The 27,482-nt window shown below is 56.8% G+C and overlaps 2 protein-coding genes across 4 annotated transcripts in view; one reads left to right on the top strand and one right to left on the bottom strand.

Moving 5' to 3' along the window:
• The window catches only part of CROCC (ciliary rootlet coiled-coil, rootletin), a 57,966-nt gene extending 40,395 nt beyond the window's left edge, over nucleotides 1-17,571 (top strand). Inside the window, exons 26-37 of the mRNA XM_050789749.1 lie at nucleotides 509-676; nucleotides 3,298-3,670; nucleotides 10,013-10,182; nucleotides 10,289-10,409; nucleotides 10,692-10,855; nucleotides 12,846-13,061; nucleotides 13,760-13,984; nucleotides 14,428-14,577; nucleotides 14,898-15,098; nucleotides 15,281-15,412; nucleotides 16,092-16,274; nucleotides 16,964-17,571. Of these exons, the coding sequence (XP_050645706.1) occupies nucleotides 509-676; nucleotides 3,298-3,670; nucleotides 10,013-10,182; nucleotides 10,289-10,409; nucleotides 10,692-10,855; nucleotides 12,846-13,061; nucleotides 13,760-13,984; nucleotides 14,428-14,577; nucleotides 14,898-15,098; nucleotides 15,281-15,412; nucleotides 16,092-16,274; nucleotides 16,964-17,050 (2,190 nt within the window). The 3' untranslated portion in view covers nucleotides 17,051-17,571. The remainder of the gene's footprint in view (nucleotides 1-508; nucleotides 677-3,297; nucleotides 3,671-10,012; nucleotides 10,183-10,288; nucleotides 10,410-10,691; nucleotides 10,856-12,845; nucleotides 13,062-13,759; nucleotides 13,985-14,427; nucleotides 14,578-14,897; nucleotides 15,099-15,280; nucleotides 15,413-16,091; nucleotides 16,275-16,963) is intronic.
• A 1,805-nt stretch (nucleotides 17,572-19,376) lies between these two features.
• On the bottom strand, nucleotides 19,377-25,605 carry MFAP2 (microfibril associated protein 2). 3 transcript variants are annotated; one of them, XM_050793052.1, is made up of 9 exons: nucleotides 25,506-25,583; nucleotides 23,087-23,164; nucleotides 21,957-22,046; nucleotides 21,731-21,757; nucleotides 21,553-21,639; nucleotides 21,344-21,388; nucleotides 20,481-20,568; nucleotides 20,158-20,231; nucleotides 19,810-19,913 (listed from the first exon to the last, which is right to left on the bottom strand). In XM_050793052.1, the coding sequence occupies exons 2-9, from the start codon at nucleotides 23,121-23,123 to the stop codon at nucleotides 19,810-19,812; spliced, it is 552 nt and encodes a 183-aa protein (XP_050649009.1). In that variant the 5' UTR covers nucleotides 23,124-23,164; nucleotides 25,506-25,583. The 3 variants fall into 3 exon arrangements, with proteins under 3 accessions (XP_050648992.1, XP_050649002.1, XP_050649009.1); XM_050793035.1 differs by having other exon boundaries at nucleotides 19,377-19,913; nucleotides 21,344-21,639; nucleotides 25,506-25,605; XM_050793045.1 differs by having other exon boundaries at nucleotides 19,377-19,913; nucleotides 21,344-21,639; nucleotides 23,087-23,243; nucleotides 25,506-25,573.
• Nucleotides 25,606-27,482: the final 1,877 nt, after the last annotated feature.

The raw sequence follows: 27,482 nt of genomic DNA, 5'->3' as shown, positions 1-27,482 counted from the left end.
CCCAGTCTGGTGTGTGTGGGCTCTGTGAGTTTGGGCAGGTTACTCTGACACTCTGAGGCTCAGTTTTCTCATCTGTTAAAATAGGGATGTTTCTACCTCCCTCATATAGCACTGTACGAAGTAACTTAAGTGCTTAGAACAGGACTGGACACATGGTGAGCGCTCCAAACATGTTCATCACCACTGTAGAGATGAAAGATAACCCAGGGAGCTATGGTTCCTGCCTGTGAACTCCTGGTCTGCTAAGGGCTGAGCCCTCCTTCTACTATACCAATGCCCTCATGAAAGGTAGTTTTGGCCCACTGATTAAATGGTAAACAGGCCACTGGTGCCCAAGTGCCTGGCATCGCCTGAGCTCAGTGTGGTTATCTAGGGGCCGGCTCCCAGTGGATATGGGTGGTATTTGATATAGGTGTCCCTAGAGCAGTAGGTCCCAAGTGGCCTTGGGCCAGGACTGGGAGGGCACAGGGGCAGAGCTGAACCCGCTGCCGTTCCCGCTCTCTCACAGATGAAGATGCTGGACAGTGAGAACACCAGACTGGGCCGGGAGCTGGCGGAGCTGCAGGGCCGCCTGGCACTGGGCGAGCGGGCAGAGAAGGAGAGCCGGCGGGAGACCCTGGGCCTCCGGCAGAGGCTGCTGAAGGGCGAGGCCAGCCTGGAGGTGATGCGGCAGGAGGTAACTGTGCAGGCGGGTGGGCTGGTACATCTTTCCTCCCTCCAGCAGGAAGCAGGTAGGCACCCCAATGCTGAGACCATCCTGAAAGGCCACTCCCTAGGGCTCGTTCCTTCCCCCACTCCTTGAGACCCTTCCCAAGTTATAATAAGAACAGCCCAAAGAACGGTAGGTCTACTGTATGCCGCCACAAAATGGGCACGGAGAGGCCCTATAAATACGAACTTGTTTGACTCTCCCAGCAGCCCCATGGGGTAGGTACCGTTAGCCCCATTTTTATTTTTACTTTTTTTTTTTTTGTTTGTTTTTTTTTTTTTTTTTGTTTTTTGTTTTTTGAGACGGAGTCTCGCTCTGTCGCCCAGGCTGGAGTGCAGTGGCGCGATCTCGGCTCACTGCAAGCTCCGCCTCCTGGGTTTACGCCATTCTCCTGCCTCAGCCTCCAGAGTAGTTGGGACTACAGGCGCCCGCTACCGCGCCCGGCTAATTTTTTGTATTTTTAGTAGAGACGGGGTTTCACCGTGGTCTCGATCTCCTGACCTTGTGATCCACCCGCCTCGGCCTCCCAAAGTGCTGGGATTACAGGCATGAGCCACCGCGCCCGGCCTTTACTTTTTTTTTTGAAATGGAATCTCACTCTGTCGCCCAGGCTGGAGTGCACTGGCGCGATCTTGGCTCACTGCAACCTCTGCCTCCTGGGTTCAAGCAATTCTCCTGCCTCAGCCTCCCGAGTAGCTGGGATTACAGGTGCTCACCACTATGCCCAGCTAATTTTTTTGTATTTTTAGTAGAGACAGGATTTCACCATGTTGGTCAGGCTCATCTCAAACTCTGGTCCTCGGGTGATCCACCTGCCTCGGCCTCCCAAAGTGCTGGGATTACAGGTGTGAGCCACCACGCCCGTCCTACCATTAGCCCCATTTTACAGAACCCTCAGAGAGGTCGAGGGATCTACCCAAGGTCACACAGCCACCTAGGTCTGTCTGACTCCAAAGCCCACACTCTTCCTGCTCTGCCTTTTCCGGCTGTCTCATCACTGTGAATCTGTTGTATGGCCCAGAGCAAGTCACTTCATCTCTGTGCCTCAGAGTGCTCATAAGAGATGGACTAGCACAGCCGGGCATGTATGAAGGGCCCTGGCACAGGTCCTGGCACCCAGCTGCTCAGTAGATGGGGTTTCCAGTGAAATTGGTGACTGTGAGAGGTTGACTCTCTAAATGGCAGGAGTGGCTTTGTGTCTGTGTGACCCTGCATCCCATCGGTAAATGATTTTTTAATGCACGCCCCCATTGTGTGCAGATTGATTGATAAATTATGGGCAAGGAGGGGCAATGTAGCTTAGTGGTTAAGGGAACAGCCTCTGGACACACCTCCCTCTGGAACCAGTGGGCACTTAACCTTCCTGGCTGTTCACTGTGTTCCCAGCCTGCAGCCCCTGTGTGGCCCTGTGTGGTGTGCCTCCCTGCCTTCCCCCACCCCCTAGGGCTGTGAGTACATGTGATTAATAAGCTGCTGTCAAACTATTAAAAAAGTTTAAAAAGGCCGGGCGCAGTGGCTCAAGCCTGTAATCCCAGCACTTTGGGAGTCCGAGACGGGCGGATCACGAGGTCAGGAGATCGAGACCATCCTGGCTAACACGGTGAAACCCCGTCTCTACTAAAAAAAATACAAAAAAAACTAGCTGGGCGAGGTGGCAGGCGCCTGTAGTCCCAGCTACTCGGGAGGCTGAGGCAGGAGAATGGCGGGAACCCGGGAGGCGGAGCTTGCAGTGAGCCGAGATCCCGCCCACTGCACTCTAGCCTGGGTGACAGAGCAAGACTCCGTCTCAAAAAAAAAAAAAAAAAAAAAAAAAGTTTAAAAAACAGAAACAAAAACAGCTGGGCACAGTGGCTCACACCTGTAATCCCAGCACTTTGGGAGGCTGAAGCTGGTGGATCACTTGAGGCCAGGATTTCGAGACCAGTCTGGCTAACATGGTGAAATCCCGTCTCTACTAAAAATACAGAAATTAGCTGGGCATAGTGGTGCTCACCTGTAATCCCAGCTACTTGGAGGCTGAGGTGGGAGGATCACTTGAACCCCCCCAGGAGGCAGTTTACAGCGAGCTGAGATTGCGCCACTGCACTCCAGCCTGGGTGACAGAGCTAGACTCTGTCTCCAAAAACAAACAAACAAAAAACCCAGAAAAACAACAACAACAAAAACAGCCTTTGGAGCTAGAATTCCTGGCTTTGAATCCCAGCTCTGGACAAGTTACTTAGCATCTCTGTGCTTGTTTCATCTTCTGTAAAGTGAGATCAATTCATAGAGTAGTAATTAGAGTTAATTTTTTTGGAAAGTTACTTAGTGTCTGGCACTGATAAGCCCTATGTATTCAAATGCTAGCTGTTATTACTAATAAAGTATGGGCATTACAAGGCTTGTATAAAGAATAAAGAGATTAATAAATTATAGTATTTCCTCCCACGGGGATGTTTTTGCACCTCCTGCTTGAGTGGCGAGCACTAAAGGATAAAGGGTTGTGCTGACCACACAGCCAGGGATGGTGGGCTCCAGTCTGGGCCTTAGGGGTGGGGCATCGGGTTGGGGGAGGCCTTGCCGACCCCCACCTCCTGGCATCACTCCAGCTCCAGGTAGCCCAGCGGAAGCTGCAGGAACAAGAAGGCGAGTTCCGGACCCGCGAGCGACGCCTGCTGGGCTCCCTGGAGGAGGCGCGTGGCACTGAAAAGCAGCAGCTGGACCACGCCCGCGGCCTAGAGCTGAAGCTGGAGGCGACGCGGGCCGAGGCTGCAGAGCTGGGCCTGCGGCTGAGCGCAGCCGAGGGCCGGGCACAAGGCCTGGAAGCCGAGCTGGCCCGCGTGGAGGCGCAGCGGCGCGCGGCGGAGGCCCAGCTGGGTGGCCTGCGCTCGGCTCTGCGCCGGGGCCTCGGCCTCGGTCGCGCGCCCAGCCCAGCCCCGCGGCCGGTGCCCGGCTCCCCTGCCCGGGACGCAGCCGCAGGAGGTAAGTGCAGCGCCGCGCTGCAGGGAAGAGGGGGAGGTGGGCGGGCCGCATTGAGGCCCCGCCCCCACATCGCCGGTTTTTTTTTTCAAGGAGTCCACCACACCCCTCCACTGAGGCCCGCTTCTTAGCCCCGCCCCCTCACCAAGGTCTTTCCCTTCATTGATCTGTGCTTCTCAAGGGCGCTGCTTTTTTGTTTAGACAAGGCCTCACTCTGTTTCCCGGGCTCAAGTGGTCCTCCCTCCTCAGCCTCCTGAGTAGCTGGGACTACAGGTGTGCCACCACACCCAGCTAATTTTTGTGACTTTTGTGATTTTTGTGGAGACGGGGGTCTCACTATGTTGCCCAGGCTGGTCTTGAACTCCTGGCCTCAAGCGATCCTCCTGTCTAGGCCTGTCAGTGTTGGGATTACAGGCATGAGCCATGGCACCCGGTCTAGGCCACTTATTTTTTGGGGGAGGTGGGGTGGTTCTTTTTTTTCAATTTTTGAGACAGGATCTCACTCTGTCACCCCAGTTGAAGTGCAGTAGCGTGATCTTGGCTCACTGCAACCTCTGCCTCCTGGGCTGAAGTTATCCTCCCACCACAACCTGTTAAGTAGCTGAGACTACAGGTGTGCACTACGATGTCTGCTTAATTTTTGTGTTATTAGTAGAGATGGGGTTTCGCCATATTGCCCAGGCTGGTCTTGAACTCCTGGACTCAAGGGATCCTCCTGCTGGGATTACAGGCATGAGCCACTGCACCTTTCCTGGATGGGGGATGGAGGGCTCTTAATGCCCTTGACTCCTTTTTTGATTTTCTGAATGTCCATCCTCTTCGTTGACCCCTGCCCTCTCTCCAGCAACATCCCATTTTCTTCAGCCTCTCTTCCTCAGCTCCACACCACACCTGTGACCCCAATATCTCCCTCAGATGTATATACTACCAGGCCTGACCCCTTCCAGGAAATCCTTCCAAAGGAAAAACCAGGCAAGGGACATTGCTGGTGGGATTGTAAAATGCTGCAGTCACCATGGAAAATAGTTTGGCAGCTCCTCAGAACACTAAATATAGAATTACTGTAGACCCAGCAATTCCACTCCTAGCTATATACCCAAAAGAACTGGAAACAGAGACATGAACAGATATTTGAGCACCAATGCTTATTGCAGCATTGTTCACAATAGTCAAAGGAAACAGCCCAAATGTTCATCTATAGATGAATGCATAAACCAAATGTGGCATGGCCATACAATGGAATATTATCCAGCCTTCAAAAGGAATGACATTCTGATACATGCCACAACACAAATAAACCTTGACAACATTATGCCAAGTGAAATCCATGTCACCAAAGGACAAATACAGTATGATTCCACTTATATGAAATATCTAGAATAAACAAATTCGTAGAGATAGAAAGCAGATTAGAGGTTACTAAGGGCTGAGGGAAATGGGGGATTTGGGGGTTACTGCTTTATTTAGTAAAGTTTTTGTTTGGGGCTGTCCTAGTTTGCCAGAGTGTGCCGGGCGCAGTAACTCACGCCCGAAATCCCAGCACTTTGGGAGGATGAGGAGGGCAGATCTAAGATCAGGAGTTCAAGACCAGCCTGGCCAACATGGTGAAACCCTATCTCTACTAAAAATACAAAAAGTAGCCAGGCGCGGCAGCACATACCTGTAGTCTCCCAGCTACTCAGGAGGCTGAGGCAGGAGAATCACTTGAACCTGGGAGGCAGAGGTTGCAGTGAGCTGAGATCATGATACTGCACTCCAACCTGGGCAACAGAGCAAGACTCCATCTCAAAAAAAAAGAATAACTAAAAACAATACAGTATAACAACTATTTCCACTTAGCTGTATTTGGTATCATAAGTAACCTAGAGATGACTGAAAGTGTATGGGAGTATATGGCAGGATGCACGTATGTAATATGCAGTATCCCTTGGTATCTGAGGGGCATGGGCTCTAAGACCCCACTGGATACCAAAATTGGTGGATGCTCAAGTCTTTGATATGAAATGGCATAGTACTTACATATTACATATGTGCAAGTACTAGATATATAAATGTATGTATATGTATGTGTGTATATATGTGTGTGTATATATATGTATGTGTATATGCGCATATATATATATATATATATTTTTTTTAGTAGAGTTGGGGTTTCACCATGTTGGACAGGCTGCTCTCAAACTCCTGACCTCCAGTCAGGATGATCTGAGAACAGATGATGGTGATGGCTGCACAACGTGTGAATGTAATTCATGCCACTCAGTTGTACACTTAAAAATGGTGAAAATGGCCTGGCACGTTGGCTCATGCTCGTAATCCTAGCACTTTGGGAGGCCAGGGCGGGTGGATCACTCGAGGCCAGGAGTTCAAGACCAGCCTAGCCAACATGGTGAAACCTTGTCTATACTAAAAATACAAAAAATTAGTCGAGTGTGGTGGCAGACGCCTGTAATCCCAGTACTCGGGAGGCTGAGGCAGGAGAATCTCTTGAACCCAGGAGGCGGAGGTTGTGGTGAGCCGAGATCGCGCCATTGCACTCTAGACTGGGCAACAAGAGCAAAACTCCGTCTCAAAAAAAAAAAAAAAAAAGGCTGGTCATGGTGGCTCACGCCTGTAATCCCAACACTTTGGGAGGTCGAGGTGGGCAGATCATCTGAGGTCGGGAGTTCGAGAGCAGCCATCTCTACTAAAATTACAAAATTAGCTGGGCATGGTGGCACATGCCTGTAATCCCAGCTATTCAGAAGGCTGAGGCAGGAGAATCGCTCGAACCCAGGAGGCGAAGGTTACAGTGAGCCAAGATTGTGCCATTGCATTCCAGCCTGGGCAACAAGAGTGAAACTCTGTCTCAAAAAAAAAAAAAAAAAAAAAAAAAAAGTGAAAATGGGCTGGGTGTGGTGGCTCATGCCTGTTAATCCCAGTACTTTGGGGGGCTGACGTAGGTGGATCGCTTGAGTCTGGGAGTTTGAGACCAGCCTGGGGAACATGGGAAAGCCTCATCTCTATAAAACAAAAACAACAACAAAAGTTAGCCAGGCATGGTGGCGCATGCGTGTAGTCCTAGCTACTTGGGAGGCAGAGGTGGGAGGATCTTTTGAGCCCTTGAATTCAAGGCTGTAGTGAGCTGTGATAATGCCACTGTGCTCCAGCCTGGGCAACAGAGCAAGACCCTGTCTCACAAAATAAAAAAGTGGTGAAACTGGGACACTTTGTGTTATATATGTTTTGCCACAACAACAAAAAAATTATTAGACCAGGCGCGGTGGCTCACACCTGTAATCCCAGCACTTTGGGAGACTGAGGTGGGCAGATCACAAGGTCAGGAGATCAAGACCATCCTGGCTAACACGGTGAAACCCTGTCTCCACTAAAAATACAAAAATTAGCCGTGCGTGGTGGCGGGCACCTGTAGTCCCAGCTACTCGGCAGGCTGAGGCAGGAGAATCCCATGAACCCGGGAGGCGGAGGTTGCAGTGAGTCGAGATCGCGCCACTGCACTCCAGCCTGGGCAACAGAGCGAGACTCCATCTCGAAAAAAAAAAGGACAAAGCCAAGGGAAGGGCTGGGGCAGTTCATGCAGGGGCAGCAGGCGCCTCACTGAGGAGGTGATGGGTAAGGGGAGAACGTGAGCGACCAGCTGGGGGAGGGAGGTCCTGAGTGGAGGTGCCCCTGTCCTGTGGACAGCAGGGGCCATCAGTCCCAGAGCATCAAGCAGGGGAGTGAGGGTTGGGGACGAAGGGTTTGCTCCAATAGACATTGTAGGCCTCTACGAGGACTTTTACCCCGAGACGATGGGATCTTCTTTTTTTTTTTTTTTTTCCCCATGCCATTCTCATGATAGTGAATAAGTCTCACGAGATGACGATGGGGCCTTCTAGAGCTGGTCCCTCAGGGGCAGGCCTGCTTCTTTGGGAACCTCTGAGCGAGGCCTTTTGGGTGGTGACCAAGTTCGTGGCTGCGGGGAAGTTTTGGTGTCCCTCCGCCACCTAGGCAGGATGCTCATGGCAGGACCCGTGTCCTGCAGTTCCAGTGCCAGCCTCCAGGTAGTGCCCTTGTTCCACCCGCCCTACCCCCTCCACCTCCCCTAGCCATCACTCCAAGCAGAGTGTACAATTTTCTGCCAGGGAGTGGGGCTGCCTGGATTCCCACCCCAGCCCTGAAACTTCCCAGCATTGAGAACAACCAAATCACTTTTTTTTTTTTTTTTTTTGAGCCCAAGTCTCACTCTGTTGCCTATGCTTCAGTGCAATGGTGCGATCTCGGCTCACTGCAACCTCCGCCTGCTGGGTTCAAGCAATTCTCCTGCCTCAGCCTCCTGAGTAGCTGGGACTACAGGCATGCACCACTGCACCTAGTTATTTTTTTTGTGTTTTTAGTAGAGATGGGGTTTCACCAGGTTGGCCAGGCTGGTCTTGAACTCCTGACCTCAGGTGATCCACCTGCCTTGGCCTCCCAGAGTGTTGGGATTACAGGTGTGAGCCACCGCCCCCGGCTCCACCCCTCTCCCTTTTTTTTTTTTTGAGATGTAGTCTCGCTCTGTCGCCCAGGCTGGAGTGCAGTGGCACAGTCTCAGCTCACTGCAAGCTCTGTCTCCGGGGTTCAAGCTATTTTCTTGCCTCAGCCTCCATACCTCAGCCTCCTAGGTAGCTGGGACTATAAGCATGGGCCACCATGCTTAGCTAATTTTTCTGTTTTCTTCTTTTCTCTTCTGTTTTCCTCTCTTCTTTTCTCTTCCCCTCTCTTCCCCTCTCTTCCCCTCTCTTCTCCTCTCTTCCTCTCTCTCTCTCTTTTTTCTTTTCCTCCTCTTCCCTCCCCTCCCCTCCTCTCCCCTCCCCTCCCCTCCCCTCCTCTCCCCTCCCCTCCCCTCCTCTCCCCTCCCCCCCTCTCCCCTCCTCTCCCCTCCTCTCCCCTCCTCTCCCCTCCTCTCCTCTCCCCTCCCCTCCTCTCCCCTCCCCTCCCCTCCCCTCCTCTCCTCTCCTCTTCTTATTTTGACGGAGTCTTGCTCTGTCGCCCCAGCTGGAGTGCAATGGTGCAGTCTCGGCTCACTGCAACCTCTGCCTCCCAGGTTCCAGTTCAACCAATTTTCCTGCCTCAGCCTCCTGAGTAGTTGGGATTACAGGCTCCCACTACCACACCTAATTTTTGTATTTTTAGTAGAGATGGGGTTTCACAATGTTGGCTAGGCTGGTCTCGAACTGCTGACCTCGTGATCTGCCCGCCTCAGCCTCCCAAAGTTCTGGGATTACAGGCGTGAGCCACCGCTCCCAGTCTTTTGTTTCTTTTTTTTTTTTTTTTTTTTTTTTTTGAGACGGAGTCTCGCTCTGTCACCCAGGCTGGAGTGCAGCAGTTCGATCTTGGCTCACTGCAAGCTCCACTTCCCAGGTTTAAGCAATTCTCCAACCTCAGCCTCTCGAGTAGCTGGGATTACAGGCGCCCGCCACCATGCCCAGCTAATTTTTGTATTTTTAGTAGAGATGGGATTTCACTATGTTGGCCAGGTTGGTCTCAAACTCCTGACCTCAGGTGATCTGCCCACCTTGGCCTCCCAGAGTGCTGGGATTACAGGCGTGAGACACCGCGCCTGGCCAATTTTTGTATTTTCAGTAGAGATGGGGTTTTACCATGTTGGCCAGGCTGGTCTTGAACTCCTGACCTCAAGTGATCCTCCTGCCTCGGACCCCGCAGTGCTGGGATTACAGGCGTGAGCCACCACATCCAGTCAAGAGAACAAGCAAATCACTTAACTGCTGTGTGCCAGCCTTGCCTGGGAAGAGGGTAAATTGTTCCTTACCTGTCAGGAAGTTGTCGGGAAGATGAAGTGCGTAGCACAGCAGGCACTCGGTATGGAGAGACGTTGAGGTTATGCAGCAGTCACCCTTGCACTGGGCCCTGGGAACAGTGGTGGATGGAAGAGACGAGGCCCAGCCCTCATGGTGCTCATGGTCTGGGTGAGGTGGCAGACATCAGACACCCCTAAGGATGGGATGAGCTCACTGTAATCCAGCCTGGGGCCAGAGAGGCCTCTGAGGGAGGGGGCGGCCCTAAAGGACGGGCCAGGCAAAGAGACACCATGGGGAGAGGGGGAGCAGCATGTACAGAGGCCCTAGGGCTGGGACAAAGAATGTTCTAGAACATGGGGGATGCAGGGTGGCCAGTTTGTAAAGGGTGAGAGGGTTTTAGCTGGGATGGGCAAGAAGGCCCTTAAGCTATAGCAGAGAAGTTGGGCTTGATTCTGAGGGCTGTTGGGAAAGGCAGGGATGACAGTGAGTGAGATGCATTTGGGAGTGAGTGAGATGCGTGGGAGGCCCGTGGCTCCTGCATCACTGAGCAAGTGTTCTCTTCTAGGAAGTGGGGACGGGCTCAGCAGCCCCAGCAACTTAGAATGCAGCCCTGGGTCCCAGCCACCATCTCCAGGACCTGCCACCTCCCCGGCTCCTCCAGACCTGGACCCGGAGACCGTGCGCGGGGCCCTCCAGGAATTTCTGCAGGAGCTGCGCAGTGCCCAGAGAGAACGGGTAAGCCTGGGCATGCGTGGCTGGATAGGGAACCTGCAGGGCCCTGGAGGGGTTGCAGGGTGTCAGAGCAGGGGTCTTCCTTCGTTCCCCCATGTTGGGGCTGCAGGATGATCTTCGGACCCAGACCAGTGCCCTGAGTCGCCAGCTGGCTGAGATGGAGGCTGAGAGAGACCACGCAACCTTGAGGGCCAGGCAGCTGCAGAAGGCGGTGGCTGAGAGTGAGGAAGGTGAGTCTGATCCTTGGGGTCCCTGGTCTCTCGTTTTGGGCAGTTGAGGCAGGAGCCGGGGGATTGGCCTCTGACCCTGCTGTGGCCCCCATGACCTGACTCGGGGCTGTCTCCAAGAGGACCCGCCTTGGACGGCCTCACCTGTGTGCAGACCTGCACACTATGAAGGGTGCAGACAGGCTGGCCCTGCACTGGGTGGAGTGTAGGCTGGACATTTTGTGACCTGGTTTGGGTCTCGGGGCTGTGCTTGGCCATGCCTGACGGGGTGGGTGGTGGCTGCAGCCCGGCGCAGTGTGGATGGGCGGCTGAGCGGGGTCCAGGCGGAGATGGCGCTGCAGGAGGAGAGTGTGCGGCGCAGTGAGCGGGAGCGCCGGGCCACGCTGGACCAGATAGCCACACTGGAGAGGAGCCTGCAGGCCACCGAGAGCGAGCTCCGGGCCAGCCAGGTGAGCATGAGCTGAGGGCCAGCGGGGGCGACAGGGAATCTGTGTACCCGAGTGGTTGTCTAACTCTTACGTGTGTCTCCCTGCGTCTGTCTGCCTGAGTCTCTCTGCAACCCACTGAGGTGACCAGCCTGTGAGTCTGTGAAATCACATTCAGACTCCATCCTCTCATGTCACTTGTGGTCACTGGCTGTAGAAAAAAGAGCTTGGTCAAGGTGCAATAGCTCATGCCTGTAATCCTAGCACTTTGGGAGGTCGAGGTGGGTGGATCCCGTGACCCCAGGAGTTTGAGACCAGCCTGGGCAACATGGTGAAACCCCATCTCTATGAAAAATACAAAAAGTAGCTGGGCGTGGTGGTGTGGGCCTGTAGTCCCAGCTACTTGGGAGGCTGAGGTGGGAGGATCACTTGGAGCCCAGGAAGTCGAGGCTGCAGTGAGCTGTGATCATGCCACTGCACTCTAACAAGGCAGAGTGAGACCCTGTCTCAGAAAAAAAAAAAAAAAAGAAGAAAAGAAAGCGAGCAAGGCTTGGCGTGGTGGCTCACGCACGCCTGTAATCCCAGCACTTTGGACTTTGGGAGGCTGAGACGGGCGGATCACCTGACACCAGGAGATCGAGACCATCCTGGCCAATATGGTGAAACTCTGTCTCTACTAAAAATACAAAAAAATTAGCCAGGTGCGGTAGTGGGCGCCTGTAGTCCCAGCTACTCAGGAGGCTGAGGCAGGAGAATGGCATGAACCCGGGAGGCGGAGCTTGCAGTGAGCCGAGATCGGGCCACTGCACTCCAGCCTGGGCGACTGAGCGAGACTCCGTCTCAAAAAAAAAAAAAAAAAAAAAAAAAAAAAAAAAAAAGAGAGAGAAAGAAGAAAGGAAAGAAAGAGAGCTTGGGCTTTGAGCTGTCTCTGCCTAGTTTTTGTTTTCCTCATCTCATCTGTAAAAGGAGGAGCGGTGATTACCTCACAGGGTGATACACATAGGCTCTTATCACAGGTGGTACTCAGGGAGCCTGTTTTATGTCTCTGTAGTTCTGGGGTTTTTGTGTGTGTTTGGGGGACAGCTGCGTGTGCCAGTGTGTGTGTCTGCCTGTCTGGGGCAGGAAACTCAGGCCCTGGTGCTGACAGTGCAGCCACAGTTCCTCTCCGCCCTCCCCAGCCTGTCCCTCTATTACTGCCCCCCACTCAACCCCCTGCCTCTGGCCTGGGGCCGAGCTTAGCTGGATTGTTGTGTCTGCGGCTTCAGCCCTGGCCGTGGGCCCAGCCGCAGGGGCTGCGGGAGGAGGCCAGGAACAAAGCTGGGCAGGAGCCAGAGTGGGGGCCCCAGACAGGGCAGGGCTGGGGCTGTGGGCAGGGTGGCAGAGGGGCCAGGCTCAGGATGGGGGCTGGGGAGGCTCTAATAACACCCCCTGTTGATCCACCCTGTCTCTAGGATAGAACCAGGGATTGGAGGACCCCTAGTCTGCCTTCCTGTCCCATCCCCACTCCCCAGGCCTTCTTCACTGGCTGACCCTGGGCAGGGGAGGGGGAATCACAACCTGAAACCCTAGAACAGCAGGGCCCCCTCAGAACTGTCGGGCTCAGCTCAGTTTGCACGTGAGTCAGTGGGGCAGGAGAAGGGCCTCGGAATCTGCATTTCTACAGCCCCTTCCTCAGGGCTTCTGTGAGCACCCAGGTTGTGGTACCCTGGGACCAATCCAGTATCCCCACTGTGCAGATATGAAATGGGGCCAGACAGCGGGAAGGGGCAGTCCTGGGTTCCACAGCCCATTGGCCTGGGCTAAAACTGGAAAGGTGGGCTCTGGGATCTTCACGTCCACTCATCCTGCGAACACATGGGAGACCGAGGCCCCCAGAGGGTCCCAGGCTGGCCCCAGGTCACACAGGTCACCCTTCGAGGCTGCTCCCCACTCTTCCCCTATAGGCCCCAGGGCGTGTGCGGGAGGGCTGTGGGGTGCACTGGATGTCTGGGCCTGAGCCCCGTGCCACCTGCAGGAGAAGATCAGCAAGATGAAGGCCAATGAGACAAAGCTGGAGGGCGACAAGCGGCGCCTGAAGGAGGTCCTGGACGCCTCCGAGAGCCGCACCGTCAAGCTGGAGCTGCAGCGGCGCTCACTTGAGGGGGAGCTGCAGCGCAGCCGCCTGGGCCTGAGTGATCGCGAGGCCCAAGCCCAGGCCCTCCAGGATCGGGTGGACTCCCTGCAGAGACAGGTGGGCCCCTCTCCAAATCACGGCCACAACATTTGCATGCCCTGTGCCAAGAGCTTTATAGGCACTATGCAATCCCCCAACAACCCTGTGAGGCAAGTATTACCAACATCCCCATTTCACAGATGGACAAATAGAGGCTGAGAGGTGATGTCATTGTCCAAGATCCCACAGCTAGTAAGAGGCAGAGCCGAAATTAGAATTCAGGGCTATTTGATGACAGAATCTGCATGCATAGGAGTCATCTGGGATAAGTTAGAGATGTAGGTTTCACTCATTTCCCTTTTTGCCTTAACTGCTAGGAAGCTCAGCTCTAACTGGAATGTTAAATAATTTGGCTAGCCTTGCCTGAACACCCACCAAAGTCAAAAATAGAAAATTTTAGTGTGGTGGTGGTTACCCTTTCTCTTCCATGGCAGAGAGGAGAGAGGAATGAGGACAGGGAGGAGACCAGTGAGTCTGAGACAGCTAGGTTGATGGCACTCTGGGCACGAGTAATTAGCCAGCAGTGACGTGGGGCCCAGGTTGCAGTAGGCTGAGCCAGCGGGAGCTCTTAGGAACAGAGGGTCTCAATGATGGAGGCCCAGAGAGAAGTGGGAAGGGAGTGGATTCGGCATGCCAGGTGGAGGTCACAGTAGGAGCAGAGGTGTAGAGGCCAGATGGGAACAGCCCCCTGATTGTTCTGGCTGTCCTCCTGCCAGGTGGCAGACAGCGAGGTGAAGGCAGGGACCCTGCAGCTGACCGTGGAGCGGCTGAACGGGGCCCTGGCCAAGGTGGAGGAAAGCGAGGGGGCCCTGCGGGACAAGGTGCGGGGCCTGACAGAGGCCCTAGCCCAGAGCAGTGCCAGCCTCAACAGCACCCAGGACAAGAACCTGCATCTACAGAAGGCTCTGACCGCCTGTGAACACGACCGCCAAGTGCTCCAGGTCTCGGGCCCAGGGTCTGGCTGGGATGGGTCCAGTGAGAGAGTCAGCCAGTAAGAGCAGGCCTGGAGGGGGGCCCTGGTAAAGAGCCAGCCAATGGGGCAGTCAGTTGGAGCCAATGAGAGCAGGCTTGAAGGGAGGGCGTGGACCCAACAGACCATCAGCCAATGAGAAGAGGCTCTGGGTATGTCCCTTAAGAAGACAAGACTACTAGTATAGACTTCGGGGGACCCAGGTGCAGGGTTTATTGGGGAGAGTTGGGGTCTGAGTGGGTCCTACCTTACGCAGGTCAGTGGATAGGCCGTGGATGGGTCTGGTGTGCACCCCACCCTCCAGGTGAGAAGACTGCCTGTTTTGTGGGTTGTGGACCTATCCGGAGGTACAGAATAGAGAGGACTCCTTAGGGCTCCCAGGCCAGCCTGGCACCATCAGCCCCTGTCCCCCAGGAACGGCTGGATGCTGCCCGGCAGGCATTATCTGAGGCACGGAAGCAAAGCAGCTCTCTGGGCGAGCAGGTGCAGACGTTGCGAGGCGAGGTGGCTGACCTGGAGCTGCAGCAGGTGGAGGCCGAGGGCCAGCTACAACAGCTACGGGAGGTGAGGGCCAGGGTGTGCCCCCTCTGTCCCCAAGACTGTGAGGCCCTGGGATAGGGTGGGGACGTTCCCACCCATCTCAACCTCATCCCAAACCCTGGTGCAACCTCCAGTAAGGAAACATGGTTCATTCAGAGCATAGTTCTGTTATACAGATGGAGAAACTGAGACTCTGAGAGAAAGGTTTGGCTTCAGGTGACAATTCTCTGATGTGGGCCTCACCGTCGCCTGCTCTGTGAGTGGGCCAGCCTCATTATCCCCAAGCTTCAGATAAGTATGCTCAGGCCCAGAGGGATTCAGGGCCTGCCTGGCTTCTGTTGCAGGTGCTGCGGCAGCGGCAGGAGGGTGAGGCTGCAGCCCTGCACATGGTCCAGAAGCTGCAAGATGAGCGGCGGCTGCTGCAAGAGCGCCTGGGCAGCCTGCAGCGCGCCCTGGCTCAGCTGGAAGCCGAGAAGCGGGAGGTGGAGCGCTCAGCCCTGCGGCTGGAGAAGGACCGTGTAGCCCTCAGGAGGACGCTGGACAAGGTAGGCTGCTCCCTGGGCTCTCCCCTCACTTCCTCTGGGGCCTAGCTGTGGTGGATCCCACTGCACATCCCCAGGGTGTGCTGCCTCTGGTGGGGTTAGGTTATTCCATTGGGGTTCAGGAACCCGAGCCCCCTCAGTAAGCTCCTCCTGGCATCCTGATCTCCTCTGGCTCTCCTGCCTAGGTGGAGCGGGAGAAGCTTCGTAGCCACGAGGACACAGTGCGGCTGAGCGCAGAGAAGGGCCGCCTGGACCGCACCCTCACGGGAGCTGAGCTGGAGCTGGCAGAGGCGCAGAGGCAGATCCAGCAGCTGGAGGTCTGACCCCACCCAGTCCGGGACGCCAACTTCATCCCCAGTCTGAGTGCTCAGCAATCCCAGTGTTGCTGATGGCCCAGCCAGCCCAGGGCCCACAACCCCTCCTCTAGGAGCCCTGAGCCTTCCAGTGACCCAGCCGGGCTGTGGAGGGAGGGGTTCTCCATAAGGTGTACGGAAAAGACACTAACGGCTTGTTTGCACATGAGCCTGTGGGTTCATGTATGTTGTGGCCTTGCGGCAGTGTGAGAACCCATGTGATTATTCTTGTGTATGGAGCATGAATCTTGTGCATGGTGTGGCGTGTCTAGGTATTGTGAATATGTGTTTGTGTACAGACGTTTTCATGTATGTGGGAGTTGGGCCTTTGCACATACACATGCACCTGTGTGAGTCCAGGTAGGGATTTAAATGCTTGCCTTTGTGCCTGTGTGTATGACGTCTGAGTGTGTGAGTGTGTGTGTGCGCGCGCACGCACCTACCTGAGTGGGGGTCATTGGGTGCACTCACCCTGGGCTTGCAGGCTCACTGTCAGGGCCAGCAGGATGGAAGACACACAAGGATCTCTCCTGCCTTCCCCCTCTGCACTGGCCACGTCCCAGGGAGGTACCTGACAACCTGTCACACATGCACACACACACTCACGCTGGGCCAGAACCCTGACCACAGCCCCTCTTTGCAGGCGCAGGTGGTGGTGCTGGAGCAGAGCCACAGCCCAGCCCAGCTGGAGGTAGATGCGCAGCAGCAGCAGCTGGAGCTGCAGCAGGAGGTGGAGCGGCTGCGCAGTGCCCAGGTGCAGACTGAGCGCACGCTGGAGGCTCGGGAGCGGGCCCACCGCCAGAGGGTGCGTGGGCTGGAGGAGCAGGTGTGCAGGCCCCCTCGGAAGGCTGGGCCAGGATCCTGTGTGGGGCTGGAGGAAGAGGAGAGACCCAGTCAAGACCTCGTGGGTATAGGCAGTTGATGGCTCCCATAACCGAAAAGGGTGGGGTTGGCTCTGCGATGGTATCAGCCAAGACCAGACCAGGGGCCACGGGATGCTCCTGGGCCCAAGGCCTTCCTGCCATGGCTCTGCTCCCCCTGGCTCCATGCTCAGGGCAGCCTTCTCCCTGGGTGGCCAGGTGTCCTGAGCAGCCGCAGCCTCAGGTTGTCCCAGCAATCTCATCCCTGAAGACAGCAGGGGCAGAAGTCCCAGGGCTGTCCCTCACTGGCCTGCTCAGATCACACACCCCTTCCTGACCATGCCTGAGCCAGCCTTGTCAGCTGGAGACTGGGTCACATGTCCACCCCTTGGGTCTGGGCTAGAGCCACGCCCACCCAAGTGATGATGGGGATAAAGAATGGGGGTGGAGTTGCCCTGAAAGGTGCCGACAGTCAGAAGACGCCAGACTCTGCCGTAAGGAACAAAATGAGAAGGGCAGGACAGCCCCTGGCTCTCAGTCAGGTCAGACCTTTCCTGAAACCGTGGCACTGTGTCCCTCTGGGTTCCCAGCTGCCTTCCTTTCTCTGAAGCCAGGCTGAGGACCTGACTGGCCTTATCTTCCCTTTTTTCCCCAGGTGTCCACACTGAAGGGACAGTTGCAGCAGGAGCTTCGAAGGAGCTCAGCACCCTTCTCCCCACCCTCCGGCCCCCCAGAGAAATGAGCCCCTGCTGGCATCTGGAAAAAGGCCCTATGCCCGGGACAGGGGAGGGCCCTCCTTTTGGACAGCCCACCCCCAGAGCCCAATCCCTTGGGGGCCTCAAGCTAGGGTGGGATGAGGAGGCGCTCCGCTGGCAGTGCTGAGGAGGGGTACTCCAGCTCCAGGCCTGGCGAGGCTTCCCGGCATCGCCTGCGGGCCCCACCTCAGTCCAGCCTCCCTCTTCCAGGATGAGCCACTGTAGATAGTACAAGTTCCTCCTTGAGGGGCTGAGCCGTAGCCAGGGTTGGGGAGAGCCCTCGTCTCTGGCCAGCCCTGGAGCAAGGGTTCGTGGGAAAGAGGAGAGGGGCCAGGCCCAGGGCAGGGGTCAGAGGCCCAGTCCCTGACTCTGGCTTCCCAGGGATCTGTCTGCCTTAGTTGAGAGTGTGTGTCAGGAAATTCCTCAGAGTGCTCAGAGTCCCTGTATTTTTATACCTTTTTACAATGTTAACTGTTGAGAACTGTTTTTTGTAACAAGACCTCCTTTTCTAAAAAGTTTGTACAGATGTGTCCCTCTTCTAGACGATTGGAGGAGACGGGGTCGGGGGGAGACAGGTGGGGTCTGGGGCAAGAGGGATGGGGCCCTGTAGGGAGGGGTGCTTGGGGAGGCGGCAGGGAGAGGCAGAGAGGCCTGTGTTGGGAAGGGAACTTGCCAGCCTCACAGGATGTCAGATGGGGAGGCCTCTGGGGTCCTGAGTCACCCGGCGCATAGAACAGATGGGGCTGTTGAAGCCTGGGACTGGGCCAAGCCTGGGCAGCTCGACTCTTTCCAGTCTGTGCTTTCTTGCCCCTTTCTCTGGCCCCTCCTTAGATCCAAGTCCACCCTCGGGACAGTGACAGGCCTTCCAGGCAGCATGGCAAACAAGTGCAGGTTTGGGTGTGAACATGCCTGGCTCCGCTGGGTGATCCTGAGCAAAGCTGTCGCCCAGGCTGGAGCACAATGGCACGATCTCAGCTCACTGCAACCTCCGCCTCCCGGGTTCAAGTGATCCTCCTGCCACAGCCTCCTGAGTAGCTGGGATTACAGGTGCCCGCCACCATGCCCAGCTAATTTTTGTATGTTTTTTTTTTTTTTTTTTTTAGTAGAGACAGGGTTTCACCATGTTGATCAGGATGGTCTCAAACTCTAGACCTCAGGTGATCCGCCTGCCTTGGCCTCCCAAAGTGCTGGGATTACAGGCATGAGCCACCACGCCCAGCCTGCTTAACCTCTTAAAGCCTCAATTTGCTCATTTGTAAAATGGGAACCTACCGCATAGGGCGACTGGGGAAGTTCACATAGGAGGTGCTCAATCAGTGTCTGAAGGAGAAATTAACACTCATCCTCATCTGCTGGAGTCCAGCTGCCCGATTTGGCCACAGCACTGCCGCTGACAGCTGTGGACCCGTGGGTGGGACCCTTGGGTGCGTTACTTCATGTCTCTGGGCTTAGTTTTCCTGTCTCTAAGAGGGGGATATGAATTACATCCACCACATATTCCTGTTCAGAGTTAAGGAGTGTTCGAGCCTTCACACAGAGCCCAGGCTCCACGTGCTGGTCAGAGGGAGGTGTTATAATGGCTTGCTCGTTTTTGCCCTCTTTTTTTCTTTGAGACAGTCTTGCTCTGCCCAGGCTGGAGTGCAGTGGCGCGATCTTGGCTCACTGCAACCTCCGCCTCCCAGGTTGAAGCAATTCTTGTGCCTCAGCCTCCTGAGCAGCTGGGTTTACAGACGCACGCCACCACGCCTGGCTGATTTTTTTTGTATTTTTACTAGAGACAGGGTTTCACCACGTTGGCCAGGCTGGTCTCGAACTCCTGGCCTCAAGTGATCAGCCCGCCTCGGCCTCCCTGAGTGCTGGGATTACAGGTGTAAGCCCCTGCACCCCGCCGTTTTTGTTCTTTTAATGGCACCCATCTCTCCAACTTCTCAAAGGCCTTGGATGTCAGTCCGCCTGCCTTGATCCCATGCCCTCCAACCCCATGGGCAGCCTCCCATCTTCACTGTGTCCCTCTGGTGATGGGAACTCATGTCCTCACCAAGCAGCCCTGATCATGAGAAAGCTGTGTCCCTGAAGCCTTCCATCTCCCATGCAATTCCTGCAACACGCGTGCGCACATACACTGTCATGACGCAGTGTTCTGGGCAGGGCAGAACTGGAGCCGGTGGGTGAGGAGGTGGGGCTGGGACTGCAGAAGCACAGGGCACCTGAGCAGACCGTTCACTCCAAGGGGTGGGGAGCCTCTCAGGACAGTCTGCGTTGGGGGCACTTGGCTGGCCCCTCTGTGCTCTCCACCGAAAAAGTGACTCGATCTTTTGTAAAAACTGTTTTTAATTTTGTATAAAATAAAGGTGGTCCATGCCCAGGGGGGCTGTAGGAAATCCAAGCAGACCAGCTGGGGTGGGGGGACGTAGCCTACCTCAGGGGACTGTGAAGGGGGGACTGTCTGTCCTCAAAAGGGGCTGAGAAGGCCCGTCAGGGGCCAAGGTCCCACAGAGAGGCCTGGGATGCCCCCCCAACCTGAGGGGCAGAGACTAGGCAGTGGGGAGCCCCCATCATGCCCCAGAGGTGGCCACAGGCTGAAGGAGTGGCCTGAGGCACCGCAGCCTGCAACCCCCAGGGCTGCAGTCCACTAACTTTTTACAGAATAAAAGGAACATGGGGATGGGGGAAAAAGCACCAGGTCAGGCAGGGCCCGAGGGCCCCAGATCCCAGAAGGGCCAGAACTCCGGATGCCAGCACCACCCTAGCAGCCCCCACAGCTCCTGGCACAGGAGGCCGCCACGGATTGGCACAGGCCGCTGCTGGCCATCACGCCACATTTGGAGAACTTGTCCCGACACAGGTCAGCTATTAGGGGCAGGAAGGAGGGGGGTCAGGGTGGAGCTGGGAGATTAGAACCGCTGTCCCTCCCCCAACTCTGGTGATAGGAGTGTTTTGAGGATGAAAAGTAGCAGGGAGGGGAGCTCAGGGTGTCCTGGAAGTGGGCCTGGTGGATAATACGTGTTGAATAAACATCAGGTGGGTGACTAGGTAGCCAGATAATGAAGTGGACCTGGGGGTAGGGGAGGTCTTGGGGAGGAGGCCTTCCTACCTCGGAGGAGCTCCTCGTGGGCACACACTGTACGGACACAGATCTCCTTGTTAACGACGTACACACGGCGGAGGCTGCAGGGACAGGGCACGGGAGGTCTCAGCCCCACTTCCACCCAACCCCACTGGGATAGCCCAGACAGAACCCGGCATTGGAGTCCAGGAGTGGAGGTCCCTGGCCCAGGCTCAACCACAGAACTGAGCTCAACTTCAGGACTCACTATCTTTCCTCCAACTCCCACCTTGGCTGGCCAGAGCTGTCCCGTGTGCCCTCTAGCCCCCCAAACTCCGGAGTCGTCCCGACAGCTGCCCACCTGTGCTCACCTGTAGAAGCAGACCTCGTTGATACACTGTTTGCACGGCTTGTGTATGGAGTAGAGGCGGGTGCACGGGTACTGTTCCTCACGGCAGTCTGGTGACAGGTGGGGTCAGACTAGGAGCCCAGAGTTGGGGGGCAGCCCCCAGCCTCACCCACCTGAGGCTGGCTCGCAGGGCCTAGTCCCCCCTGTACCCTCAGGCCCTGTGCAGACACCCATACCTACCCATGCCCACGTAGACACGTGCAGCACTGTCAGACTTACCAGGGCTGTAATATTCATGTATCAACTCACAACCACACTTACTATAGAAGCCTAAGTTCAACAGAAATTCCCACCCACCCATGCATCGTCACAAAAGCCCATACCAACTTCCAAGCAGATCTGCCCACGCTCACAGAAGCCCACATAGGAACACACACACCAACCCACACGAGGGTAAGCACATGGATTCTCTCGCACACACACACCTTGTTCTTTCAAGCTCTCAGCTGGGGCAGCCGGAGGGGCACCGCTCAGCCAGCCTGCGCTCCCTGGCCCTTCCTCGCCTCCACATGGGCACCACCCAGTCTCTCTGGCTGACAGGAAGTCCCCAGCACACTCCCTGCCCCTCCCAGTAACTGTGAGGACAGGGGCCTTCCTAGGCTGCCAATTTAGCCTCCAGTCAGGCACGCTGGGGAGTGGTGGGACCTCCTGGAGCTGCCTAGGGGGGCCTGGCGATGCCAGCCTACAGCAGTCATACTGCCCACATTACTGCCAACAGCCCACATGGGCAAGGGACAAAGACCTCCAGCCCACCAGCACCGCCCCCTACTCCACCCCAACTTCAGGCCGTGCCTCCATTTCTCTGGCTGTCAAGAAAGCCCTTACCAAGAGGCCCAGGCTCTGTGGGCTCCGCCTCCGCATTTCCTGGTTCTGGTGTCGAGACAGAGGTAGGCAGACATCACTGGGAGGGGTATCTTCAGGGCAAGGGGAGTCACCTCTCCCAGCCCTGGCAGACCCCCACTCCCAGGGTGGACAGAGTGGGGAGGGGTGAGGCAGGAGCTGGGGCAGGGGTGGGAGCAGGGTCTGGCGCCTACCTGGGGTTGGGGCTGGGATGACTTCCTGTTGGACTTGCTGCTGGGACTGGAACTGGAACTGTTCCTCGGAGGGCCGAGGAGTCACCTCTGCAGCCAGGGGAGGATAAGGGGGTCTACTCCCTCTACCCCTCCCAGGGGCTCTCCCCACCCCAGCTGCCCGCCTACCCCCAGCCGTTACCTTGATAATCATAGTAGTCTGGGTTGTCTGCAAACAAAGATGAAAGTGGAATTGGTGGGAGTCAGGCTACTCCCCTAGTCCCAGGGGCAAACAAGGTCCCCGCTGAGCCAGGGACCAACCCCCAGAGTTCCCATCAGCCTGTCCAGTGCGGTCCCTGGCTGAGCCATGCACATCTGAGCAGCCAGGCCTCCGTGACCCGGCAGGGCTGGGGGTGGAAGGCCCTTACCGATCTGGTCGCTATAGTGGGTGTACTGGACGTGGTCAGGGAACGGCGGCAGCGGGTCCAGGTCGTACTGGCCCTGAGCCAGCAAGCCTGCTGTGGGGAGGCAAAGCATGTGGGATACCCCACGGGGAGGGGCAACGGGGGCCTGAGGCGCTTCTGGGGAGGTGAGGCGGGGGTCACAAGGGCAGGTCTGTAAGAACCTAGGACCCTACAAGCAGATTCCTAGAGGATCCAAACTCTTCTTCGATGGTAAAGACGCTTCCCCACCCTGGTCGTGGTCACCTCCCTGACCTCATCCTGCCCCTTCCTGTTGCTGGCCTCCTGGCTGTTCCTGGGACTCCACATGCTCCTGCCTCCCTCAGAGCCTTTGCACCTGATGCTCCCTGGGCCTGTGAGGCCTGCTCAGCTGCTTCAGGTCTTCCCTGGAATTTCAGCCTCACGAGAGGCCGCCCCACCCCCAGCCCACCGGCCCTCCTGCTGATTTCCGTCCAGCACTCAGCACATGCTGGCGTTTCTCACATCTGCTTGTTTCCTGTTTGTCCTCCTTCCCTGGACTGGCCGCATGATGAGGAGCAACGATGTGTCTGCCTGGTTCATCGCTGAATCCCCAGGGCCTAGCCCAGCACTTGGCACGTTGTAGGGACTCAACACATCACAGCTGAATGAATGAATCTTGGCCCTGCTAGGACTTTTGTGGTCCTCATTGATTCTCCTCATTTGGCCAGTACGGACCCCCCCAAGGTCAAGACTGTATAGAGCTGAAGGGCCCTGAATGGATCTAGAACCCAAGCGTCCGGACTCCCTGCCTTGGGTGCCCCTGCACCTCCACCTGCACATCGGCTCCCAGAGGGGCGTTGTGCCTTGTGCCACGGAGTCCTTGTGCCTGGGACGTGCCCTCCAGAGCCCTGCCTGCCTGCTGCTGTGGAGGGCTGGGGTAAGGGCCGGGAGCTGCCTCCAGATGCTGCCAGTGTTGGCCGGTCCAGTCTGTGGTCCAAGCAGGCAGGAGGCCCTGGGAGCTGGGGAGCTGAGTTCTGGCCATAAGTCATGACAAAGGCTCACTGCTAATCCCCCCTACTAACCCTACTCTCCACCCCCACTAAGGGGAGCTACCCTCTGCCCCAGGAGCCACTTACCAGGCAGGAATAACAGGAAGAGGTAGGCAGCTCTCATGGCAACGAAGAGGCAGGCCGGAGTGGTGTCAGAGAGGACAGCTGGGGAAAGACCGGTGGGAGGTCTACCCAGGGCTGCACCCAGGACAGCAGAGCCCACCTTTGATCCCCTGATTTCACCCTGGAGAAGGTGGCACCCAGAAGCCAGGCATGGGAGGGCTGGAGTGGAGGGACATCCCAGTCCCTGCTGGTCCGCCCAGGTGTTCAGGTCACAAGGAACAAGGCCTCCAACCCAGCTCCAGGGCTGATCCTGACAAGCACACCCCGTGTCATGTGTGTACTAGACACAGTCAGGGAAGGGTGGACCCTGCCCTGCTCACTAAGGGGACATTCCGAACGTGCTCCCAGCCCAGGCCATTCTGTCCTCACCCACACCCATGCTCAGCCCTCTGGCCCAGTGCCTCCCCGGGTGTCCAAGGCACTGACTGCATGAATCGCTGAACCAGGCCCATCCTTGGGACCCCAGCCATGGCCAACCGGCATCACCGCCTGGACTCAGCAGCTTCTGCCAAGCCCACCACCTGCTCCCAATTAGCCCCTGGGCCCTGAGCATCCTGCTCAGCAGAAAACCACATACACATGGGCCTGCCGGGCCCCCACAGCGGCCAGGCCCGGCAGGGCTCCCAGCGCCCAGAAGACTCCTCTCCTGCCAGGCCTCCAGGCCTGGAAAGAGCTGGCTGTGTTCATCACAGGCTCACGAGACCTGGGCTATTTGCAGCAGCAGGAAACACTAGAGTGAAGTCTGAGGGGACTCCTCTGGATTCCAGAACGGCAGCACTGAAGGGGCCGTGACATCACCTGGCCTGGGGGTTCCGCACCCCCTGACATTGTAGGCAAGTATGTGTGTCATTTGGAAGGAGAGGGCACCGGGTCATGGCTTTCATTAGGATCCTGACATTCAAGAGCCCAGCCTCCAGTCCTGGCCACTCGGTGGGACTTGGGGAAGCCTCCGGTTCCCCACGTCCAGCCCCAGCTCCGTGGAGGGCCACCTCAGGTCCCTCAGCCTTCTGTAGGGAGGGCTGCGAGGGTGGGGTCCATTCTCCAGGAGGGCCCCTCCCGGCTGCATCCCAGGAAGTCTTTCCAGAAAGCTAGCTGGAAACCCCAACTTTGCTCTATTTTCCCCACTGGGAATCCAGGGGGAGGGGAGGGAAAGGGGAGAAAGCATGGGGTCTTTCCCTCCTTCCTCTGAATCCTGAGGCCTCCCTGACCCCCGACCCTCTCATGCGTTTTGGGCACCTCACTGAGGTGGAGTGGGAGCGGGGAGACGAGGCTCAGGACCAAGCTGCCCCAGAGGTGAGGGATAGCTGACTCCCCACACCCCATTCTGAAAACCCTTGACCTCCTCATGGAAGGGGGATGAAAAGACCCCAGAGCCTTCGTCGCCCCTCTCCCCACCGTCGCCCCCCTCCCCACCGTCGCCCCTCTTCCCATCGTCGCCCGTCGCCCCTCTCCCCATCGTCGTCCCTCTCCCCATCGTTGTCCCTCTCCCCATCGGTCAGGCCGGTAGGAGCCCCCGCTGCTCAGCAGAAAGCGCTGAATTGGGGCATGAGGGGCTGCAAGGTGTTGGGGGATGCCTGTTGGTCCCCTGCGTGGAGTCTTCTTCCCTAGGACTGGCCCCCAAACCCAGGCTTACTGGGGGAGGGAGGCCCACGGGCTAGCGGGTAGACAGGAAAGAGGGAAGTCAGTGTGGAGTTCATGGGCTCCTCCCAGGGGACCACATCTCCAAGCACTTCTAGACCAAGGGGTTTTGGGGCGTGCGGGAGGCCAGGACCTGCCCGGGAGGCTGCCCCACCCCCACCTCTGGCCTCTTCCACAGCTGCGGCCTCCCCCAACCCCGACTCCCCTGTGTCCTGGGAGGAGGGGGACAGGGGGCCCCGACGCTGGCTCAGACCTCAGACGGAGGGCTCTGCCCGCTCCAGAGCCAAGCTAGCGGGGAGGGGTCCCGGCGGGGGGAACCCAGATGCTGCAGCGCCGCACAGCTGGGAACAGTCAGCTTCCGCGCGCCCTCGCGCTCCCGTCTCTGATCTCTCTTTGTCTCTCTGCGTCTCTGTCTCGGCCATTCCCACCGGGGCCCCCCACCCCACCCGCCACATTCCAACCTCCCCGGGAGAACAAAAGATGTCCCATCCCCCGACGCCCCCACCTCTGGCTCCCCGCAAACTCGGGCTCCCCGCCCTTCCCAATTCACGTTTTCTCTGCAGAGCAACCCCAAACTTTCCAGGTGCCCCCCTGGCGTCCGCTCTGAAGGCGCTGGGTTCAGGATCTCCGCGGTCGCCCCAGGATCGGGGACCCGGAGAGCCTGGCACCCCCGTCCCCGCGCCGCGGGACCCGCCGACGCCCCTGACCGCCCCCCGGGGCCCCCAAGCGCCAGGCCCGCGCCTACCTGTCCGGGTCACTCCGCCGCCCGCTCCGAGTCCGCCCGCCGGAGCCGCCCCTTGGCCCGCTCCGAGTCCCCCTCCGGGCCCCCGACGGGGCTGGCGCCCGCCCTCCAGCCCCAAAGCCTCTGGGTCCTAACGCGAGCGGCCTGCACAGACCGCCACGCCGTGCCCTCGGGGTTCCATCTCCTCGGGGGTGTCCCCGGGGGAGAGGCGCCCGGAGCCGTCCTCACGTCCGTGCAAAGCTTCCTCCTTCTCACAGCTGCTCCTCACTCGACGTCGATGGGGTGAGGGGGGTGAGGTGGGTGAGGTGAGCAAGGGTGGGTGTGTAGCCCATTTCACAGAGGAGAAAACCAAGCTTCCCAAAGTGACTCACCATAGGCCCCTCAGCCAGAAAGTAAGCCTCGCTCGCACTCTGCCTTCTCCCAGCTTACAGGACACCCTCCTGCCTTGGTTATCCTTCTGCCTCTCCAGCTGAGCCTGCTGCCTCTCCCAGGCCCGCACCATCTCCTCCTACACTGCTGAGCTCTGGGCCATGGCTGGCTTCCACAACCAGCCGTTCTTTCTTTCCTTTTCTAGAGACAAGGTCTTGCTGTGTTGCCCATGCTCGTCTCGAACTTCTGGCCTCGAAATTTTGGCCTCAAGAGTTCCTCCTGTCTCATCCTCCTGGGTTGCTGGGATTACAGGCAAGATTCCCTGACCCAGGTCATAACCAGCACTTTTTTCAGCCCTGACCCTATCTATGTGTCCCACAAATGTCCCCAAGGTGCATCAACTTCAACAAGCATCCAAGTCCAAATTCACAACCTCCTAGCTCTCCCCAAGACCTGGCCTTCAAGACCTGGCCTTCCAGGGTTCCCAGTACTCCATTGGCCCCCCAGCCTTCCATTACCCAGGTTTCCTCCCCTACCCTTAGCCCTGCATCTAATCCAGTACCCACCTGTGAATGCTACTAAAAATTTCTTTTGTGACTCTGTCCACTGCTCCCTCCCTGGCCTAAGCCACTGTGAGACCAAGTTGCAATCCCAAGAAACCACATTTGTTCTTTCTGCTTGTCAGAAGCTGACAAAGCCCTGACTCAGTGGCCAGCGGCAGCGCGACGGAAGGATGCCTTGAAGATGGCAGGCAGGGCAGAACACAGGCTCCCACGCCTCTTGCTTGAATCACTGCATTGTTAGGAAAGGTAAGTTCAATGATCCTGGCTGTGCCTTTTCCTGTACGTAAGATAGCACCTGACAGGACCGATGATTATGCCTCTATAATCTATATAACTAGGTACATCCTGGAACCCAAACTTTGGTGAGATTTGCTCTAGTGTAGCTTCTGAAGACATTTGATGTAACTTTTTTCTTCTTTTTTTTTTTTTAATGAGACCGGGTCTCGCTCTATCATCCAGGCTGGAGTGCAGTGGCACCATCACAGCTCACCTCTTGGGCTCAAGTGATCCTTCCACCTCAGCCTCCCAAGTAGCTGGGACTACAGGCAAGAGCCACCATGCTCGGCTAATTTTTTTTTTTTTTTTTTTTTTTTTTTTGTAGAGAAGGGCTTTTGCCATGTTGCCCAGTCTGGTCTCGAACTCCTGAGCTCAAGCAATCCACCCGCCTCAGCCTCCAAAAGTGCTGGGATTACAGATGTGAGCCACCGTGCCTGACCATAACTTCTGAGTACATGCAGAACCACCTACCTCTGTATCTAAAGTGTGGGCTGAAATGCTGCTTTGGAGCAGTCTGACAGAGACTCTCTGAAACGCTCTCCCAGGGTGCAGTCCTCAGTAAGACTCAATAAAAGTAACTTTAATTTTTTCAGCGGCTGATTTTTTTTTGTTTTGTTTTTTGTTTTTTTGGTTTTTTTTGAGACGGAGTCTCGCTCTGTCGCCCAGGCTGGAGTGCAGTGGCCGGATCTCAGCTCACTGCAAGCTCCGCCTCCTGGGTTCACGCCATTCTCCTGCCTCAGCCTCCCGAGTAGCTGGGACTACAGGCGCCCGC

Source organism: Macaca thibetana, chromosome 1, assembly GCF_024542745.1.
Source record: "Macaca thibetana thibetana isolate TM-01 chromosome 1, ASM2454274v1, whole genome shotgun sequence".
NCBI classification, from domain to species: Eukaryota; Metazoa; Chordata; class Mammalia; order Primates; family Cercopithecidae; genus Macaca; species Macaca thibetana.
This window is presented reverse-complemented; position numbering and strand designations above follow the sequence as displayed.

Coding starts and splice junctions, on each gene's coding strand:
- MFAP2 (XM_050793035.1), bottom strand. CDS start 23,123: ATGAGAGCTGCCTACCTCTTCCTGTTATTCCTGCCTG. Junction 22,047..23,086: donor CTTCCTGTTATTCCTGCCTG/GTAAGTGGCTCC, acceptor GCCTCCCCACAG/CAGGCTTGCTGGCTCAGGGC. Junction 21,758..21,956: donor CCACTATAGCGACCAGATCG/GTAAGGGCCTTC, acceptor CTTTGTTTGCAG/ACAACCCAGACTACTATGAT.